Source organism: Bos javanicus, chromosome 18, assembly GCF_032452875.1.
Source record: "Bos javanicus breed banteng chromosome 18, ARS-OSU_banteng_1.0, whole genome shotgun sequence".
Lineage (NCBI taxonomy): Eukaryota > Metazoa > Chordata > Mammalia > Artiodactyla > Bovidae > Bos > Bos javanicus.
Window position 1 is genome coordinate 13,223,195 of NC_083885.1, and position 22,732 is coordinate 13,245,926.

Below are 22,732 nucleotides of genomic sequence, written 5' to 3' on the forward strand. Positions count from 1 at the left end.
ACAAGGCGGCCGGCACTGACCAGAGTCCTTGCCTTCACAATCCGCTGCCTGAATTTTTAAGCCTCTATAAGTTTATAAAGTTGTATCAGAGTTGATACGGATCGTGGGAGACACTAAAACCCATTTGGTTTAGAGTATTTTAAACTTAAAATAGCATCTCACAGGAAGGAATTACTGTTTAAAAAAAACAAGAACGTTTGTTTCCTTTCTGGCAAAACAAAGAAAACACCACCTTTAGCAGTTGTGCACTGCCCGACCTCGCTCAGTGAAACTGCCCACTGTTCCTGTCTGACTTCCCCAGGCAGACTGTCAGCAAATAAACAGCTCTTACACTCTCCCAATCACTATTTTTAAAAACTTACCCACAGTGACCTCACTTTAATCCAGACCCTTCACTTCTTTAGACAATAGAATATACAAAGTCAACGAACACAGAAAAACCTATTTGGCGTTTTCCTGGGCCACAGAACACCAACGTGTACCTACAAGTCCCAGGGCTGAATATTAGGATTTATGAAAAAAAAAGCAGAAAGAAAAAACCCTAACTGGACTGAAGGCGGGAAGTGACTCATATCTGGACAGGAAAATGTGAAAAGCAGATGAATGTTACTCAGCTGTTTTCAAATCAAAGAGGCATTTCGGACCAGAGGTCTGAGATGTTGGCAAGACCTCTTTGGAGCCCCCAGCCCACCAGACGCTGTGCTCTGTCTGCATCACCAGCCCCAGTTCCACCAGGACGCCTCTGGACCAAACACACAGACAAGACCTGCTGTCTTCTCTTGATGCCACCTGCCCTGGAAGCGACACCTGTGGCCACACAGGGCCCTGAGGGCGGAGGACGGCCCAATGGGGACAGGGGGTGGGGTCAGGTGAGAGCAGCAGGTGAGAGCGCTGACGGTGGCCAACACGAGGGCCGGGCTGGGTGTTCAGCTGGGCTTCAAAGAAGTATAAGATACTCTCAACTCCGAAACTATTAAAGACCATGTTTATAACAATACAAACATGAACAAGTGTTTATCCTGTTACCTGAAATATTATAAACTACATGTATAACATTATTATAGTTTAAAATGTAAAAGAGAGAGAGACTGAAAATAAATGATCAAAAATGATAGGGTTAACTGCCTGGTGGTGGAGTTATGGCTGGTTTTCCTGTCACATCTCTGCAGTGTGGTTTCATGGTTTTAGAGTGTTTACCTGTGTGCACACACGTTTGCTGACGGCCCACTGAAAGCCCACTGGTAGACAAGGCCCCCCTTCCCTCCTGCCACCCTTGTGAGCCTGCAGACTGGGTCATGTCACACACGAAGCCCCACTCCTTTCTGAAACGTATATGCAAAAAATTTGTCAGTTTGAGGGGCTGGATATCAAACCATCACCTGAGGAAGAGAACACAGCCCAAGACAGGATTAGTACTGACTGGGAAGACCCCCGAGACCCAGGGCTGGGCGGGAAGAGCGCCCAGGACGAGCGCGCCTCCCCGGGGCCCAGACGGTGAAGGGGTTCGGCCGGGGCATGTAGCGGGACCCCGGCTTGAGGCTGCCAGCCTGCTCCCACGTGCAGAAACAGCACGTGACAGTGTGCTGCTTCCTTTCAGCATTTCCGGGGCTCAAATTTTCTTCTTTTCTTATTCAAGCTGTACACCAGCGGTTCTCTCAAATCTTACGAGTCAGAGCACATGGCCTTCAGGAAGATGTGTAATTGCACTGAACTCCCATTTTTATAATTGGATCCATGCCTAATTAAAAAAACCAGAGCACTACTGTCACTAAGCAAGGAGGGAGGCCGAGCTGCGTGGATAAGACTGTAAAACATACCGTGGTAAGAGTGCAGGCAGATGCCCTGGAAGGCCCAACTGGGGTCCGGTGGGCTCACAGACCCCCTCCAGCAGCCACACCGCCAGGTCCAGGAACACCCTCCCTACCCCAGCCTGGGAGTGCCTGTTAAGACCCACAGCCTAAGGGCTGCCTTTGCTGCCAAGTGCGGTCACGTGACCCCCCGGCGCTGAGGGCCACGTCGCATGAGAGAACCGGACACCCAGAGATAATGGCTTTAATATGTCCCGAGAAGGAGGCTCTCCTCTGAAACACCTCCCTTTCTACCCTAAAGACTTCTGGAAAAAAATGAGTTGTCGTCAGTTTCCTGCTAATTACGTGTTTTACTTGATTTCAATGTATCTTTGTTAAATAGCCTAATTCGGTACAGTCAATAACAAGAAACCAATTTTATGCCACACCTAAAACTAAACCAAAGCTAAAAGCAAGCATAGTAAAAAGGGTTTTATTGGTGAGTGAGAGAAAATATGAAAAATAATCATTTTCTAGCACACCACCTTCTCTCAAGCTCCATACAACAGAACTCAGCATCCTCATAATTAAAGAAACTGAACCAGAATAATAGTTAAGATGCCTCCAGCTTTACAATTTTATTACTGAAATCTAATTTTAATCTAAGAATTTAAAAGCTGTACTCTTAAAAGTCTCAGCTAAATAATGTTCCTAAATATCAATTTACTCTCTCACTTTCATCTAGCATTTAGTTGTCTGTGTTAATGGGAACAATTTTTTAAAACACTGCTTCTTTTAACTGTTGTTAAAATTTGAGCATTCACTACTATGCTGATTAAACTGATCCTCTTTTGTACATCTTTTTAGGTCATGTTATATGAATTTAAGAACTCTATAAATTTACTTTTCTTTGATTTTATCATCTAGCTCCCCTGCATTAATTTGATTTGTTAGTTCTCCAGAAAGATATAAACAAAAGTTGAACATGATCCAGAAAACACAAAGCTGATAAAAGAGACGTCTGAAGTAGAAAATTAGGAAATGAACGCATATTCCATCTGTATGGTTAGCAATACAGCACTTGAACTTAGGGACCTGAGGAATTCACTTATTTACATTTGTTATGTGTATTAAGGCAAGCGTTTGTTCAGCCTTCATATGCATGAGGCCCCGCAGTGCCATGACTGGTGCAAGAGTGACTCAGTCCACAGCAGCACGGTAGGGCAAGACTTTAAAAGGGAAGGGAAGGGCCCGCTGAGCAGAGCCACACACAGTCAAGGCCCAGAGGTGGCAGCACCGGTGCTGGGAGGAAATTAAAGTGGTGGTGGAGATGCGGGACAGGAGGCCAGGCAGGCGGCTGGCCCAGGACCCATGCATCAGGGCAGGGGGAGACCAGGGGCTCCGCAGTCTCCAGCTGTGTGAACTGTGACACGCCAGCTGCATGACCTTGGGCACTCTTATTTAATCCCTGAACAGAACGAGCACCAGCTTGCTCCGTGGAGCTGTGGCATCACCTGGCAGGCTCCTGTGAACTCGCAGGCGGCTTCCCAAGGAAATCTGTACCTGAAACCTTCAGTCAACAGTACAGAGAAAAAGGTAAGGCTTCCGCCTAATGAGTGCATGGCTTTCTTTTTCTAGTCTCTTCTGTTTAACCAAGTGTTGGGATCTCAGAGTTGGAATCCCACCTTCTCTTAGGAACGCTGCTTAACCACAACTCAGTTCTCCTGTCTGAAATGGGGACTGCAGTTACAATGAACCAGGCTATTATACCTGAGTCCCACAGGGTCCTAGGAAGGTCGGGTGGGTTAAAGTATGTAACAAGCTAGGACCACCTTCTAAGACTAGTCAGGGTTTCAGACCGTCCTTACTGCTGTCCCGAGCTGTAATCTGAAGAAACACAAAAGTCTGACCTCTTTATAAGTTGAACTGTGTCTCTGAAGACTTTTAAAAAGCATAGACAATTCAAAACTGAAGTGGGGTACAGAAAAGACAACAAGAAAACTAGTAACGCTGATAGTGGCTTCAGACTTTACGAAGAGCAATAACAGGGCACTGGGGAAAGCACGAACAATGAACCAATGACCAGTTACTTGCTGGGTCAGCTTCACGGTAGAGGGACTATGGTTACCTGTGAGCACTGAATGGAGACCACTGCGGATAATCAGCAAGGTCTGGCTTACTGCATCTTCTAAGGGTCATGATGTCTGAGAGCAGTCAGGTCCGGTCCTACCACAGTCCTGCCTTCCTGCACCAGGCATCCCAGCAAGAGACAGACACTGCTGTTCAACCAGCACTTACATTAAAACACAGGAATGAGGGGTCTTGATAATTGTGCCGACAGGAGAAAAGCATAATGGTGAAGAAGTGGCCTTCCCCCCTTAGGACTATGAGGGTACAAGATACAGGCTCCACTTGGACGGACTGGGGACAGAGGAAGCAACGCCCACCAGGAGGCACCTCCCCCTTAACAACATGATGAAGGAAGACCCTCTGCTCAGTGAGTGACAACAACCCACCCAGGAACAGAGGCCCTGCTGCCTTCAGGACGACTGAGCCTCCAGCAGAATCCAGGAAACGAGCTGACTGCTGCTCCCAGGGCCGTGAGGAGGGCAGCCGTCCAGGCCCGCAGCCACAGGTGTGAGGACTCGGCACCACCGGCATCCTCGCGCAGCTCCAAACCGGGAGGCGAGAGCAGCTGGGGGCCCTGCGGGCTGCACCCCATCCTGTCCCTGTGAGCCCCCCAAGGGCCCACACCACTGGCCAGGGGGCCACCGGCCTGACACTGTCCACTGTGGCCGCACGAAGCCAGACAGCCGAGAACCAGGGAGACCAGCCTCCCCCTGTGGGAGGGAGAGCTGCCTTGTCCACGCTGAGCCAGCGCAACTGCAATGCGATGAAATAAGACAAGTTCAGGCCCTCAGTCCCGTGGGCCCTGCGTGGGGCTGGCGGCGACCACGTCAGTGCAGAGACAACAGCGCATCACTGCACAAAGCGCTGCTCTAATGCAGGAGCGCCGGCGCGGGGCGCGGCACGACAACGGCCACTGACTTCCCCCTGATGAACATCAAGACCTGAGACTTCCAGTCCAGACACATCCGTGTAGAACTTGCGGAATTCAGAATTATACATCTAAGACTGGCGTTTTCAAACCACCTGGACGCATCCAGCCAAACACCACGTCCCTCAGCTCCTCCCCACACCCCGTCCTCCCAGCGGCCCCGGCTCACCTCTGGACAGTTTCCCTCCAGGCCTCTTGGGCAGCGACCCCTCAGTGGAATGTGTGGATGTGTGCAGCGCGTTCTCCAAGCTGTTGCCCACGCTGCTGACAGGGGGCTCCGTCCTGGGCGTGACCTGTGGGGACAAAGTCGCCATCATCTTATTTTCTTCCTAAATTTAGTTCATGTGTAAGGATTTTCATTTTTATTTGAAAGTCACTTACGCTTACTGCAGCTTCCAATTTTTCTGTAAAACAGTCATTGCTAGTGTGAGCACTTCAGGCGGAAGACAAAACTTTGAGCAATTCACCACTCACCACTGAAATGTAAAGCCATCCCAGTTTGAGCAAACACGGGGACTCGTGTCTTGTGCCAGCAGTTCACTTGCTGGGTAGAAACTGTTAACTAAGCCGTCACAAATCCTATCTGAGGCATACTCTGATTTTTCAGTTCTTCAAATCACAGTTTCCTATCAATTACAAAGCAGGACTTAACATTGTCCTGTAAATCTTGAAAAGATAATAAAATGCTCTAATAAAAACAGGAGAGAACAGGATAGACTTGGATCTATTTGAGGGTGCATTTTTAAAAAGCATATTCTAGAAATATGTTACAATCCCATCTCTGGGTATTTGTCATACAAAGTACTCACAGGTGAGAATGATGTGTGTGGGGGGGGCGCGCTCACTGTAACAGTGAAACACTGAAAATGCCTTGAACAGCTACTGATAGAGAGCCAGGAAAAAAAGGACCACCGCCCACAGCCCCCCACTCTATGCTTGCCTTGGGGTTCAGCCTACACCAAGTTCCCAACAGGAGCCAGGAGGGCTGCCCCATCTCCGCTCCCTCATCTTAGGTTTACAGACAGCCAGGACCCCCGAAGGCCGCCTTGGACTCTACAGTGACCTCAGGAGGGGAGGAGAGAGGAGGGGAGGGGAGGGGAGGGGGGAGGAGGGGAGGGGGAGGAGGGGAGGGGGTCCTTGGGGGGGGGGGCAGCACCTTTACTTTTTTCCCCTAATGACGACCAGTATTTGAAAATTTTTATAGCCGAATGTATTTATTACTTTTAGGATTTAGAGGAATAAAAATGACCAATGCTTTAATGTCTTCCTACTCACAATTTAAAAGGACAGTAGAGAAAAGTTACGATTTTAAAGTTTACCAAAAGCAGCAAGTTTTAAAACAAGGAGAAACACAGTGCTACATACACAGCCAAAGAGAAGGTTTGGGAAAAGCGGCATGACTTTTGGTCCCAACCCTCACCCGAAGCGGATGCGAGATGCACACAGGAAGCTCTCTGGCTGCCGCTGTCCTCGGCTCACCTTGTTACCTGGCTAGCGGGTGGGCGGCGGCACAGACCCTGCTGTGTGCAGGCCTGGCCGGGGCACCCGGCAGAGGCGGAGGGCCTGGGGCAGGTGGAGGTGGGCAGAACGCACCAGCCACCTCGGTAGACGGGACACCCAGCCCCCCACAGACAGAGCTCAGGGAGGCCGCTGCAGGCACGACCCTGCCTGCTCCTAGAGGCCAGTCTCTGGCCCAGGAAGGCCCCAGCTGTGCAGGTGTCCCCTCCCCACACGCAAGTCCCCACACAAGCTTAGTAACTCCGCAGGTCTGGCTAATCTGCAAGTTTACGGAACTCAAGGAAGAAAACCCTCCCCCTCCAGCACTCCACCAAAAAAGTCCATTCATTTGGTAACATTTACCGAAATGCTGTATTTTCCAATTACTTATATTTGTTGTTTAATTTGCATTATTTCCTTTAGGTGGAGCAAAGTTTTCTTTTATCATCCGATGACCAGAATATTCCAGAAATGAACTTCTTTATTAAATAAGGTAAAAGCACTGACAAGTACAACACAATGGATATGAATTTGAGCAAATTCCAGGGGACAGTGGAGTCTGGCGTGCTGCATGCAGTCCATGGGGTTGCAAAGAGTCAGACATGACTTAGCAACTGAGCCACAACAAAGTTAACTCAAAGAGCAAGATTTCAAATAACAAACAGTATTTTGGGAGGCTGACATTTCCAATACCCTAAACACAACGGCAGCCAACTTCCCACATCTGGCCTGACCCCCAGGAACCCCCCACGTTCTCTCAGCTGCCCTGGCGGGTAATTCTAAGTCCTGGTCCTAAGGCAAGGGAGACTGAGGGTCTCAGCAACAGCTAATGGAAGTGCAGGCCCTGCTGGCCCGTGAGGAACCTCTCCGTGTGGAGCAGACACACACACACACCCCTGCCCAGCCTGCAATAGCCCAACTGGCCAGAACGGACGCCACCCTCCAGACTCACAGCCTTTGGGGAGCGGGCTGCAAAAATGGACCACAGTGCCCTCAGCCACTCTGGTGAACACTGAGGCAGAGAACTCAGCCAGTAAAGCCTGGGGCGGAGGGCAGGGGCGCAGAAATGACTCTGGTTCTCAGCCCTGACTGCACGTGGAACCCTGGAGTTACCCAGCAGGATGGATGCACTGCATCCTACATAAATACAGGAAAGAAAACTAAAACAAGAAAAAAAAAAACATTTGTTTTCTTTGGCACTTTTAAAGCATTTCTTCCTAGTTTTCCAAAAGTTCACTTCTTTCAACCCAGCCTCTATCTTTGTTCTGGTCCTTTGTTTACATTGAAAGCTGTCTTCACTTGTGCTTCCCAGAAATGCTGTTTTTTGGGGTTATTTTTGGTGAAGCTAATTTGCCCCATGTGACCCACACAGCTCAACCGAGCGCTGTCTGACTCACGCTCACAAGCAGAGCCGTCAGCAGCTTGACGGACTCAGAACTGAGCCCTGCTTGGTGCCGGGGTCGCTTCTGCTGCTGCCGGGAGGCTCTGGGAAGACGTGGTCCAGCTGCCAGCCCAGCGCAGGCCTGACGGATGTTTTCCATTAGGCTCACAGCCCCACTTCCTGCCAGTGCCCGCCGACTGACGCCCTCTGGGCCAGTCAGCTCCTTTTCCACCTTCCCAGCCGCCCCTCCTACGACCCACGGGGTCTGGCTCCTGACATCTCCCACGGCCCTTGGCTCCATCCACTGGGCCTCCGGGGCAGGAAGATGGTCAGGATACACTGGAGGCCTCTGTCCTGGCTGTGCCCTGGGCCAGGGCCCCCTCAACCATGTCTCATACACAGCTCGGGCTCTGCAGCCGTGGCCCTGCCGACTGAGCCACCAAGGCCAAGACCTCTTTCCGGCACACGTTCAGCTTCCTCCACTGCACTCACCTCGCAGGGTTTTTGTGAGATTTAAATGGAAAGCTTTAGAAGTAGCGCGCTGGAAAGACAGTCAGGACTCAGTGAAGTGGCAGTTGTGGCGACAACCAGGGCACGTGCAGGCCAGTCGGGAAGGCAATCACACAGGTTCACGTGCTGACACACGGCACGGCGGGGACACTGGAGGGGACGCACACCCACAGGGTCCCGCAGAGAAGCTCCCCTGGGCGGCCGCTCGACCGCACCCCGAGAGGAGCACACAAAGCTGCACCACTGACCTCACCCAGGGATGCAGTCCAGGCAGGCCCCGGATTCCACATCCCCGTCTTGGGAACCTGGGGGCTGCCTTCTCCTCTAAATAGACACTCCACCCACAGGCAACTCTTCTATAACGAGCGAGCACCACCCTGCAACAGCATGGACGGTGACCTGATTATCTGGACCACAGGCAAATGCCCCATGAGTCAGTGCTCGTGATGTCACAGGGGAGCAACCTCGTCCCCAGCCAGCAAGTACAAATCACTGCAGCCGTGTGTCTGTAACAAACTTCACTGTCTCTAGACCCCTGGGCCCACTCATGCACTGGGAGGAAGCTGTCCTAAAAAGATAACCAGTGATACAAGGATTTGTGTGCAAGAAGGTTCATCTAAGCTTCAAAAGAAGAAAAACAGGCAAGTCCCTGGTGGTGCAGTGGGTGGGACTCCGGGCTTTCACCACTGAGGGCATGGGTTTGATCTCTGGTCAGGGAACTGAGATCCCACAAGCCGTGCAGTGTGGCCAAAAGGAGGAAAAAAAATATCCAGCAAGGTTAATATTTAAATACGTAAATGTACATCCATATGATTAAATATTATGCAGCCTTTAAAAAACAACTTCAGAAAATGAAAGGCATGGGGAACACTCACATTTAGGTATGTGAATGTGTAACATAGAAATTGTACAGACACATACATTATAGGCATTGGAAAAAGAAGAAAATATGCCATAATTTTAATAGTATTTTTTATCTGAGTGAGTAAAATATATTTTTTGTTTTCTAATTTTTTAAAAAGGAATAATCACTATTAGGGTTAGGAAAAAAGCTAAAGATACCAAGTGTAAATGAGAGCACCTTTCTACAAGATGCAAACAACATGAAAAGGTCAAACAGAAGCAACTTCTAAAAAACGGCAGCTGCTCATCCCAGTGGCTGCCCTGTCTCCTGGCAGGCCAGTGCTGTCACGGAGCTGTCAGAGGTGCTGAGAAGCGCCGACAGGAAACCCCGCCACTGGGGGCAGGCCGGTGGAGCTGAAGCCTGGCGGGAGAGGAGCCAGCCAAGCAAACACCTGCGGGAGGGGCTTCCAGGAGCAGGAACAGACCCTCAACTCCAGCATCTACCGACAGAGTCCCTGATTTCCAACTTGTCCTCCAAGTGCCGCCTCTATAGCGGGAAGAACAACGTGCTGAATGTTGATACTTGTAAGTCAATGGGAAAAAACACATAAAATCTGAACGAAAAGTGATTTGTAAGCATTTTACTAAAGCAGTGATTACGTGTCTCTAAAAAACCAGAACAAGAAAATAGATAGTTTAATAGTGAAAGCTATTTGCTGACTTAGGACAAGTGAAAGCCAGAGCTAACCAAAAACCGTTTTCCACATAAAAACATTCCTTTTAATATTCCCTACCCTAGAGCTCTGCTCATTAAAAAGAGAGAAAAGATGGGAGAAAAAAATGATTACCGCTCAAAAATCTCAGCACGAGATACCAAGTACGTAACTAGATGAGTTCTAGCAAAGCAATTCTAGAGCCAAGTTCTTCACAAGCAGTCCTGGGAGGTACAGCCCCACGGCACATCTAGCCCCACCGAGTGCCCCAGGAAGCTCAGAACTTTGGCTCCAGGCCACCCCACAGCTTGCGATTAAACCAGAGTCCGGCGGTAAGGGAGGGCACTGGGGGAGCGCCTGGAGCCTGTCACCTCGCAGGAAGCCACCACGGTTCAGGCTGGCAACATGGCCGAGGCGCAGAGCAGGCAAGGCTTCGTCTGAACAGTGCACTACCAGCTCTTACTGAGAGCTTTACTTTAAACAACCTAACAGCTCAGGTGTATTCTCCTGGAACTGAGCAGGTAAGAGGCAGGAAATTTAAGGTGGGGCTGGGGAGTATTCAAAACAGTGCTTTGGAGAGAAAGGCACAATGTTAGTGGTGAGGAACACAGTGATGCAAGGGGTCACACAGAAATGTTAGTAAATGCACAAGTTCAAAAGGCACAGCCAGGTGGGAACAAACCCCCATCTCTATAAACTCCAAAAGCGACTCTGAAATGTAAAATACTATGTTCAGGAAGATAGCCCTCCCCCTTCAGGAAAAACCTAAGTCACGTGACTGATGTCCTGGTGGAAGCTGCTCCCCTCGGCATGCAAGGTCCATTCCAGTAGTTTCTTTCCAGAACATCACAGCCAAAGACACAGACAGGGTATCTGCCGCAGGCTATTTTCACCCTCAGCACTTCTGACAAGAAGGGCACAGTATGCCTAACACTGGTATCCTGTACATCCTGGCCAGAAGGACGCATCAATATTGGGGTACTCTTTGAGAACCTGGCTCAGTGTTTAGTCACAATAAGTGAGGTGGGCTCTACTGCCCGCTTTGGCCCTTGACGTAACGCTCCAGCACCTGACATGAGCATCGCAGAGCAGCGCGCGTTCCCGGGGGTGCTGCGCGACGCCCCGGGGTGTGAGCCACAACACAGGATCAGCCCAGAACACGGGGGCATCGGCAACGGGCAGAACAGGCACCCACAGACGCTGGGGGTGAGCCGGACCCCCAGCTGGAAAAGAGGACGTGAGGACACATCAAAGGTTCAGAAGCACCAGTGAAGCAGGCCCCGGGGATGTGTCTGGGTAGGAGCCCTGTGAGCAGACGCCTATTCTGAAAGGAAAAAAATCACTGTGATTGGTAACCCAGCCCCACCAGTACAAGTATTAACAGCACATGGCTCATGTGCTTCATAACTAGTCAAGGAAAAGACCCACACAAACAAGCCTTTTCAGAAAATTCCCACCTGCAAAGTTGGCACACCAGAACAGAGGTGGGGAAGCTGGTGATAGGAGAAGCGCAGTCCTCCCCGGGGAAGCAGGGCCCGGGGAGCGCTGTGTCCAGTGGGGTCACAGCCCAAGATGCAGATGGGGCGTCCCCTGTAGGTTATTTTCACCACACATTGTCCCACATGGCCCAACAACCCACATCAAAGTATCTCATTCACTTAATTAACTCTGTTACAGCAATAGGTTGTTACCATTATCCCCAAGCTTTTAATTTTTATTAAAATACCCAAATGTGATGGGAGGAGGAGCTGTTTTTCTTCCCCACAAATTAATTCTCTTTCCTTTTCAGTTATTTTTTTTTCTAGTCTAGACTATAATATTTCTAGAAGTAGTTCCTACATAATACATGTTTTAATTAGATTCACTGTGAATCAGTAAGAAAACTGAGGATACAATTTCTTTCTAGTAATTCTATTGAGGTTCTTATGTAAAAGTCCTAAATAATCAGAAATGATGCTACAATGCTCCCTTCTCATAATGAATTCCACATCAGTGTTTAAAGTATAACAAATATAAACTAACAACTAGGGTGCTAACAGCCGTTGGTTTCCTGCCATTCTACAGTACACTAAAATACCTAGGGCTTACCACGAGTCACAACTTTGCAAATATTAAAGGAATACAAGCAGACAGTCTTACTTTCAGACCTGCAGACTCCTCTCTGAGACAACCTGACCCACGCGCGTAGTTCTACAGGTGCCAAGCCCATCAGAGCACTGGAAGAATACACCCTCTGTTCCCAGCTCTCAGTGTACCTGTCCGTCAACTCGGTTTTGTTACTGCTACTGCTACTGCTAAGTCACTTCAGTCGTGTCCGACTCTGTGTGACCCCATAGACGGCAGCCCACCAGGCTCCCCCATCCCTGGGATTCTCCAGGCAAGAACACTGGAGTGGGGTGCCATTTCCTTCTCCAATGCATGAAAGTGAAAAGTGAAAGTGAAGTCGCTCAGTCGTGTCCAACCCTCAGCGACCCCATGGACTGCAGCCTTCCAGGCTCCTCCATCCATGGGATTTTCCAGGCAAGAGTACTGGAGTGGGGTGCCATTGCCTTCCCCGTCGGTTTTGTTAAGGTATATATAAAGCCAAACCATCAAGTTCAGAGAGTTTCTCCCAACAGAAGCTTTTGCACACCAGCTTTTGAAAAATAAAACAGCAGGATACAGAAGTTAAAATTCACTAGACTCTGCATCTATATAGTACATAAGAGAAATAGCAGCTGGATGTTACTAATAGGCCCACGGGAAAGAAAAGCACTGAGGAAGACAATGTTTTCACTCGAGTGGCCTTTCGAAAACCCCCGGCATGTCCCTCCACTGCTCAGGACACAGCCCCCCTTACCAGGAGGCAGGGACCCTAGCCTCTGGGACTGAAAGATGACGACACAGTCTCTGCCTCCAATAATCAAAGTTTGGGAATGAAAATGTGAAAAAACCTATTACAACACAGTATGGTAAGGGCTAGGGCAGAAGGAGCCAAAGAAGGCTGCTTTATAGACTGTGTGAGCCAGGAAGTGGGGCCAGAGGCCCGCTCTGAGAGAAGAGCATCTGGGGGGGTTGGGGGAAAAGGGGGTGCGTGAACACGAGGAACGGACTACAGACAGAGCTGAAAACACACAGCCAGGCCAAGGGCAGGTGCTGCGCTGGGACGCCGCGCGCCACGCTAGGAGCTCAGGCCAGAGAGCACCAGCCCTACGGACAGCTTTCTGGGGCCACTGCTGTGACGCCTGGGGGCTGCGGTCAGCGTGGCACCATCACACACTAGACCCAGGTCGGGGATCCTAGACCAGAGCCCACTTAAGGGCAGCACCCGAACATGTCACTGTTATTTCTAAAAAGAGATAAGGCACCAAAGTTTCTGTTTTTAAATTTAATCACAAAACAAGGGAGAGAAGCTCTAAAGTTGTCTCTTGTGGACTTAAGGACAGCAGTTAATTCTAAAAGGAGGCCATCACTCGCCTGCTTCCTGACTCGGGATGAAGTGGAGCTGCCTGTAGCTAGGGCTGTGCTTATTCCCAGAAGACTACTGTGATCTGTGCCCTAACTCCCTCATAAATTACCCAAATCCACTTACAAAGAAGTGTCCCGCATATGTAACCATCATGCCAAGTATGTCAGGGAGAGGTGGGGACAGGGGGAGCGAGGGACAGACCGAAAGACACGAAGAGCACAACCCGGCTGCCGTGTCGCAGTGTCGGTGGAAATCAATGACTCTGTGGAGATGAGAAAGCAGGCAGACTTGCCAACGGTGTGGGATCCTGGCCGGCGGGTCAGGATGTGCTCAGCGGTCAGAGACAGAAGACAGGATCTCGCCTCTGGACACCCAGAGTTCCCTGGAGCATCCGGCCACAGCTCAGTCGCAGCTGGTTACAGAGTTGGGGGAATAAGAGAGAGGGCAGACCATCAAGTAACGAGAGAGAGAGGCGGAGAGAAGTCCGAGGAATACCATCATCAAAAGGGCAGGCAAGAAGGAGAAACAGAAACTAAGACTCAAACAAGTGGAGGAAGTTTGGGGTGGGGGTGGGGGAGGGCTGTCAGAGAATAAGGTGGGGCGGGGCTCCCAGGCAGCTCCAACCAAGCCCCACCCAGACCCTTTAACTGAGCGTCTCGGCAGCCACAGTTGTTTAAAAAACAAAACAAAACACCATCCCCCAGAGAATTTTACAGTGCAGAGAGCCCACAGAACAAACGAGATGAGAACGATAAGGGGTGAATCTGGCAAATCACAGGTCATCAGGATAGAGACATCAGTGAGACCCAACAGACAGTCCAGAAGTAAACTGAAACGTACCGGAAATACGCCGCATTTCAGATCTGAGAGGAGGGTGCGCTATTCAACACATGGCACTGGGACAGCTAGGCTGTCATCTGGAAAATATAAAACTAGCTTTGTACCTTAGACCAAATAAATTCCAGATGGATTGGTTAAATGCAAAATGAGAAACCACACAAGTTCTGTATAAGCACACCACAGGGAACGGTGGCTGTGTACAATGCATTACGTTCATATGAGCACAATCTACGCACGCGTACAGTACTGTGCACAATGCACACTGCATTTCTAATTACGACACAACACCCTGAAGCCAGGCGAGACTGACAAAGACAACGTTAAAAAGAAAAACCCAAACTGCATGGCAGAGTCTTTTGGGAAAAAAACCCAAACCTGGAAAATAAATTCCTGAAACTTTCACTAGAGTCAAAAGGACAATTTCCTTGAAACTTATAGAGCTCCTAAAAAAGAATAAAGACAAGATCAATAACCCAACAGAGAGGGGACAAAAGATATAGAAAGCTCAACAAAAATAAATAAAATGGATCACCTGAACGTGTACCTCCACACTGAGCGGTATTCCTCGCCTTCTCACATTCTGTGGGGATCCCACAAACAAACTCGGCAACACCCCAGTAATCACAGGAGCACAGACCATGTGACCCACAACCAACCCCACGTCCAGGCTTCTCTTCTGCAGACACGCTTACCACACATAAAGGGCCACACGTGCTGTCTGCCGCACGCAGGTGGCACGCACAGGACAGGGAAGTGACAGCGTGATCTGTAGTAGTGAGGGGGGAACAGAGCCCATCATCAGAGACCCAGGGTAGCAGCTCTGCAGGCAACACGATGCTCATCAAGAAAGACGCCAAGAGGCACAAGCGATGAACAGACCTGTGTGCGCGCTAAGGCACGGGTCATCTATCGATAAATAGAGTTTTTCTGGAAGGTTCCACAAGAAACAAAGAGGGGAACAGAACTGCATGGGTTCCTGGGTAAAAATAAACCTGTTTTAAAAATGTGGAATAAAAAGTATCTACACTCAGGTAAGGGAACAGAAGCTTGAAATATTCTATGTATCCTTCCCCAAGTGCATGGGGGACAGGGGAGTAAGGAGAAGGGGATGGTGCATTGAATATTCTTTTGTAGCTTTTCCATTTATTTTTACCTCTCATTATTAAAATATTTTTAATTTAAAAGATTACTGGGTACTCTTTAATTAAAACTGTTTTCCTTGAAGAGGCTAGGGGCAGAAGCCAGGTTACAGGAGGCTGAGGAATAGCTGACAGTCAGGCCCAGAGCAGTAGTACTGAGTCCAAGGAGGCTGCTGTGTCCTGTATCACTAGGGGTGTGTGTGCACGTGTGTGCGCGTGCATGCTCAGTCACACTCATGAAGACGGCATAGATGAGAGATCCACTTGTACTGAATTATGTATACATGATGTTTTCAAAGAATACATAAGTATATATTTAGATAGGCATTAGAACCTTGGAAGATTTCACACCAGACTGTTAAAAATGGGCGCCCCCTGGAAAGCAAGACCTGGCCACAGAGGAACGAGACCACAGTGGATGGCCGAGGGTTCAAGTGCAAGGAAGGGTTCTGCTGCCTCCAGCAAAGTGCTGATGCGCCAAGTGGGAAAACAGCAGAGGTCAAAGGTTGGCGTGGGGTGGTGGGGAGGACAGGAAGTGGCAGAGTGCAGCACGTGACCCAACAGTGTCCCAGAGGAAACAGAAAGATGTGACCAGGACAGAGGCAGAGGGGCTTCCTGGGACAGAAAGGAAAGCTCTGCCCCTGAAAGGAGCAATTAAGGATAGGACGGGGACAGGGAAGACTTTCTGAGGGCTGGTGATTTTTCTACAAACCTGCACAACACCCAGCCCAAGCCCTGACCCCTCACAGGCACGTCCACGGTCCCCCTGCCAGCCTTGCCTCCTACACGTGACATCTGCACCAGCGAGAGCCGCCAGGGCAGTGATTACTAGAGAGAGGGTCTGTCCTGCCTCTGTCTTCTCTTCACTCGAAATGACTCCAGGCCTTCTGACCCAGAACAAAACAAGCTGCTTCAAAACTAATCAATATTTTATCACTTCTCGATAACTGCTTTTGACTTTGACAGAAGTGTTTCTGTAACGTTTGGGTCTTACGGGGCAGCTGTAAAACAGAGAGGCTACTACACAGAGTGAGGCGCATACAAAACAGCTATGGAGACTGAATGAAGCTCTCCTGCGGAAACTAATTTCTAAACCATTTACGTCAAGGGTAAAAGTAAAAAACCAGAAACCCATCGATAATCTGTAGGCTGTCAATAATAGTAAACCTGCAGCAACAGTTCTTACTTAAACTAGAGAGAAGTAGTATTCTGAATGGGGTTTTCTCAAAAAAAAAAAAAAAGCTATTCAAGGGATCTCTTCTAAAATTTAACCCATCGAAGGCAAGGAAAAAGCACACTTAAGTAGAAACTGCTTTTCCTAGATGTAATAAAAATTTTCTTTTTATTTTATTTATTAACAGTCACCAATTCTGCCAACAAACAGAAGCTGGACCAGCTCAGGTCCCTTCTCCTCACTTCCTCTGAAGCTGTAAAATGCACACATGAATTTGTTGGGAAAATACATTCATCCAAAATGTCTTCAATCCAAAAGAAGGGAAATAAAGTGTACAGGAATGAGGAGAAAATGGGTAAAATAAAGACTAAATAAAAATAATGAACTTCAAAAACTGCAGAAATAAGGCTAATGTTGATGTTTATCTACACTAACGTTCTAACTTGCATCAGTGATGCCACCCCATTGCTCATCACGTCCTAACAGGATAGGAAACTTCCAGCTTCCACAACTACACTCCAGAACACATATGGAATAGAAACGCAAATGTTTGTTGAGTTGAACGACGCACGTGTAAACTAGCTCATGTCAAAGTAAGTGGCCTGAATTTAACATGAGGGCAAAGGACAGTAATTCAAGTGTCACATAGTCTGAGCCATCGTACAGCGGGGAGACAGCTACAGGAGAGGTGAGGGGCTTTCATCTGTAATGAACACACCAGCAGCACGAAAGCAGTTAAAACTGCACCCCAGGAGGTCTCAATTCCTATACCATGTACTTCACTATAAAAAGAGGACAGTCTTTGGGACCTACAAAAGCTGGCCAAAAATAAATAAATAAAATCCAATCAATCTGTCTCAGGACACCCTCTCCTGCAGTGCACTGAAGGAAGTCAGACTTGCTGGGAGTGGCCTTGACGGGTGGCCTTGGACGTGGGCTGCCCGGAACAAGCGTGACCGCGGAGGCGCAGTGGCCTCCCAGGCACAGTGCTTCCTTTAACCTGAGCAGGAAGCACAGCGGCTCCAAGCAAAGTCCCTTCTTGTGGTTTCAGACGACTCCCCGCTCCGACAGGCCAGGGTTTAGGATTAAAGGAGAGACCAGAGAAAGCCACTTCTAGCTCACATGACAAACTACCCGGTATCTCCCTTCGGAACTGCAATGATTTCCAAAAACTTTTGGAAAATCAATGAGACAAAGTCAGCTCTTGCTCACCTTGGGCGAGGGATTGTTAGCAGATGTGTTCACCGCGCCTGTGTGGACCCCGAGCCTCCCTGGTGCTCATCCCACAGTGGAGGGCTCCAGAGCTTGACCAGGGCACACGGCCAGAAGACCACCACCAGCCACCACACTCCTGCGCTAAGCACTTCAAAAACAGTTTCTGCACCCTCTCGCAGTAGGTCCGTGAAGCTCCTGACCCAAGGATTCCGAACACAAGGGCAGGAGGGGCTCACAGCGTGCCCCTGGAGCTGACATCAGCCCCAAGAGCAGAGTGGCCTCTGCCACCTTTCAGCGCAGCTCCTCTGGAAGCCCAGGGTCTTCCAGAGGAAAACCTGCAGGGCACAGCGCTGCACGCTACACAGCCTTCCGCCAGGTGGACTCCGGTCTTGAGAATCAGCGGCCAGATGTTGGTGACACTCCAAAGATGACCAGGTGAGTGTTAGGTGTAAGGGATTAAGACAAGACTCTACTAGCCACAAAGCAAAAAGAGTCTAGAAACAAGCACCGGAAACAATCCACCTGTCCACCAACTGATGGATGGATAAACAGAACGGGCCATATCCACCCACACAACGGAAAGCACTCTACCTAAAAGGAGAGAAGTGCTGACAAAGGCCCCATCCAACACGAACGACCCTCGGAGAGCAGTGCGCTGGGGGAAGGCAGTCAGCCACAGAGACCACACACGGTAACCCCGCTGACATCCAGTGCCCACAACAGGCAAACCCACGGACAGAACGCAGTACAGTTCTCAGGGCTGGGGGAGGGGGGAGGGGAAGTGACACAAATCGGCACAGACTTCTTTTAGAGGTGATAAAAATGTTCTGGAATCAAGACAGCAGGGATGGTTACACAACTCTATGAATATACGAAAAAACATTGCATCACACACCTTCGAGGGGTGAATTTCACAATACAGAGATTAAATCTCAATAAAGCTATTATTTAAAAAAATAAGCACATACCACAGCACCTTATCATTTATACAGAGAAAAGATAGCAAAGGATAGATGTAAACACTTTCCCAAACTATGACTTTATAATTAAATAAAATGAACTGAGGCAGTGTCAAGTGGAAACTAGCTACCATCACCAGTTTGAACTACACACCCATAGTGCCAACAGCTACTGGGCACCATGAAGCCACCCTACTCTCCCTCCAGGTTTTCTATGAACACCTTCCTTTCTGAAAGTTAAAATGTCTAGTTTACATTCTTCCCACTTTTAAACTTCTACAGGTCCTTGGAGAAAGAAGAATTTTAGAATAACAGTGAGACTTTGGAGAAGCAATTAGAAACAACCACTACATCAGAAAATTTAATTACTAGAAGTCTCTCTTTAAACAGGATAAAGAATAAAAAACAACCATCATCATTATCTCTAAAAGACACAAAGTCTCTAAACTCAAGAGAGCTCAAAACAAAACACAACATCTTAAAAAAGAAATGTAAACAGAGATTTAACCAGGCTGCTTTTTCAGGACTGCCCTAAATGTCAGACTTAAAAGAGACACTAAGAAGGCAAAGGCTTACATGGTAGATTTCATGTGAGTTTTGCATCAATGTCAGGCATATACTGGACATCAGCAAAGGAACAGAAAGTTAAATGAATGTGAGTGACCTTAGTTTGTCCAGGAAAAACTAGACAGCATGACCGTTTCTGAAACATGGAAGCAAGAGCCCCAAAGTTACTCACTATAACCTCATTATCAAAGGTCAGGCAGATCTCTCCAATTTCCCACAGATGAACAAGAAAAATGCCAACTCCAAGTAACTACATATTCAAAAATCAACTTAGAAAACACTAACATTCTGAAACATAAGTATTTCACTCCCTAACAACGTGCCTTACTTAAGTCAGTGCTCCTAGAGAATTCCCTGGCAGTCCAGTGGTTAGGACTGGGCATTCTCACGGCCAGGGACCTGGGTTCAATCCCTGGCCGGGGAAATAAGATCTTGCAAGCCCTGTGTTGCAGCCAAAATCATTAAAAAAAAAAAAAAAATTCAGTGCTCCTCTAAAGAAAGCCAAAGAAGACCAAGCAGCAAAGGAAGCTCACAGCATATCTGCTGGGCACCTCAAAGGGGACCTCATGGAACCCTCAAACAAGCCCACAAGGCCTTCCACTCCAAAACACCAGGAAAAGGGGATTCTTTCTGGTCAAGGTCACACAGCTAGTCAATTCTGAGCCCATGCCAGACCAGCAGAGGGGGGAGGAAGGGGGGACTGGGGAGGGGAATCAGCCCCCCAACCTCATCCAAGGGGTAGTTCTGGTTTGACAAAAAGTCTCTCTTATCAAAGATATTTTTTTTCTAGCTTTAGCTCACTGCCCATTTTTTTCCAGCATTAGCTCACTGCCCCGTTAACAATCATCACCATCTTCTGCTTTTATAAGGCGATGCATCTCTACACACTAAAGAATCCCCTTCAAGAGCTGACTATGAATGGTGTAACAGTCACGGACAGCGGCAGTGCTTAGGAACAGAAGCAGAGGACTGACTGGTGAAACTGGCCACTGGGGACTGAACCCCCATGAGCAGCAGCACCCCAAAGCCTACTGAGCTCCCTGGGGACAACCACATTTCACAGGACCCTGCTTTCCCTTTGTTGTAAATGCAAGAACGTTTTTAGGGTGGGATTTGAACACACACTTAAAAGAGACTACAGTCTCAGAGGTAGTACCTATCTCAAAAGCGATATGACAGATTAAAAACCAATGTAGGTACCACAACCACGTCTCAAAGGAAGTCATTAAAAGCCACAATTCACCAGTGAAAGACAGCTGAAAAACCACCACTAGCAAATCAGAGAATCAAAGTTTTAGTTTAGGACACTCAGCCGTGATCGGAAAGCACTTAGACTACTGGTGTGACTGCAATCTTCCACTTTACAAAGAAAATCAGTTTTAATATAAAAACACACACCACACATGGTCACAGATAAATCCTTTTGCTTGGAGCACAATCCTAGCACAGGGTCCCAGGGGGCTGCTAAAAATAAGTTTGAGCTCCAAACACTTTGTGTTTACATAGTTTTGAAACATTTAGAGAAAAGTTCACATTTCTAAGTGAATGACCACTCTGCCCTTCCTGTTTAATTTGAAGACACCAGATCTTTTAACTAGTCCTAGTCGGCTCCCCATCAGTCTTGGATCCGTTCCTACAAAGGAAGGCGGGTCACCGAGAAGTAACTGTTTCACGGGTGTTCAAGGCTCCAAACCTGTTTTTCCTTCTGTTACGGTAGCCTGATTCTTACACGCAATATAAACACAGACACAGGAACACACTCAGAAATACACATATACACTCCATACACACGCATACATGCACACACTCACGGGTGTACTCACGTACACGCACACACGGACACGTGCCCACGGCGGCCTGCGGCCCGCGCCGACCCTAACCTCCTCGGGGCGACTCGGGCCCCACGGCTCCGGGGATACCGGCACCTAGGCCTCGGGCCCCGCACGGCACCCTGCAAACGTCTTCTACCCTTCCAGCACCTTCTAATCTCCACCTCCCACCTCACTAGCGGCTTCCTTTTCTGATAATAAACACCAGATTTGGAGGAACCAAGAGGACACACTGTGTAACGGTTATCTGTCGCCCAAGAGCCTGATTAAGGGGACAAAGGCCTTATCGCGCTTCCAGCGGAAGACGTGGACCGAAGGCCTGGCCGGCCGCTAACTCAGCTCAGGGCGCTCTTCCCAATCCCGGAGCCCCCTCCCCCGGGCCCCCAAAGAGCGTGAGGGGCCGGGCAGGGTCGTGGGGTGCGGGTTCGGAGTGCGAGGTGGGGATGGCAAGTTGAAGTGAGGGTGGGGTTGGAGGTGCCGGGTGGAGAGGCGTGGGACACGAGTGAAATGTGGAGCGGACGCTTGGGGTGCGAGTGGGAGGTTGGGGTGCGGAGTCGGTGAGGACACGTTAGGGCGGAAGCTCCGGGCGCGGGTAGAGGTTTGCGGTAATGTGGCACCTTGGGGAGCAAGGCGTGAGGTCTGAGGTTCCGGTGGGGGTTTGGGGTGGGGGCCTGGGGCGCGGGTACGCACCTTGTGGCAGGCTGGGCAGGTGGGCAGCGCGCTCTTGCCCCCGGGGCCGCCGCCGCCGCCGCCGCTCAGACTGCTCTGGATCTGCGTGAGCTCCTGGCGCAGCACCTGCTTCTGGTGGAAGCTGAAGGCCGGGTGGTTGGAGGCCATGGTGAAGAGCAGCAGGAACTCATCGCCCGTGCGGCCCTCGTTGAGCTGCAACCCGTAGTTGTGGATGATGGAGTCGATGTGCGTGAGCGTGCGGTACAGCACACCCGCCGCCTCGCGCTGCTCCGAGCCCAGCAGCGCCAGCGACACCAGCAGCTTGCTGCGCACCACCTCGTCCGTCAGGTTGGTGAGGCTGCCCAGGTCGGCCGGGTTGTTGGCCTTGATCTCCGAGTCGCGCAGCGAATGGTAGTCCTTGCGGGCCAGGTCCTCCAGGCACGAGCCGAGGAAGCGCAGCTCGAGCGGGATGCACAGGTCCAGCAGGCCGCACAGGAACTCCACGCGCTGCGGCGACGGCAGCTCCGAGAACCAGCGGTACACTCCGTCCCTCTGCAGCGGGCAGCGCTTCTCCACCATGCTGCCGCCCGCGCCGCGCCGCCACGCGGGGCCGGGGGCCGCCGCCCGGGGCCGGGGCCGGGGCCGGGGGCGCGGGCGGGCGCGGGCGCGGGCGGGGGTGCGGCCGGGGCCGGGCGAGGGCGAGGGCGGCCGGGCGCCGCGGGCCGCGCTGGGGCCGGGGGCGCGCGGCGCGGGCGAGACCCCCGCCAGGGGCCGGCGGACGGGCGCGCGCGGGGCGCCGGGGGGGCCCGGGGCGGCCGGGGCGGCCGGGGGCGGCGATCGGCCTCGGGCCCCCCGCTCACGGGCGGGATCCTGGCCCGCGCCCGTCCCCGGCGGCGGCCGGTGCGCGGCGGCGGCGGCGGCTGCTCCTCGTCGTCGTCGTCGTCGTCGTCGCCCGGGAGGCGGCCGCCCCCATTTCCCCCCGCGCCGCAGGGTCTGTCACTGCGGGCCGCCCCCCGACGGAGCCGCCCGGGCCATGCCGCCGCGCCGCCGCACTGGGCCGACGGCCGTTACCCGGGACAGAGGCCGCTGCAGCTCGGGAGAGG

The 22,732-nt window shown here is 50.4% G+C and overlaps 1 protein-coding gene across 2 annotated transcripts in view; it reads right to left on the minus strand.

The window, feature by feature from the left end:
• ZCCHC14 (zinc finger CCHC-type containing 14) overlaps positions 1–22,325 on the minus strand; it is a 45,550-nt gene extending 23,225 nt beyond the window's left edge. For both annotated transcript variants that reach the window (XM_061386946.1, XM_061386945.1), the window contains exons 1-2: positions 21,651–22,325; positions 5,015–5,138 (exon numbers count right to left, since the gene is read on the minus strand). In XM_061386946.1, coding sequence (XP_061242930.1) covers positions 5,015–5,138; positions 21,651–22,208 — 682 coding nt within the window. In that variant the 5' untranslated portion in view covers positions 22,209–22,325. The remainder of the gene's footprint in view (positions 1–5,014; positions 5,139–21,650) is intronic.
• Between the last annotated feature and the right edge of the window lie 407 nt (positions 22,326–22,732).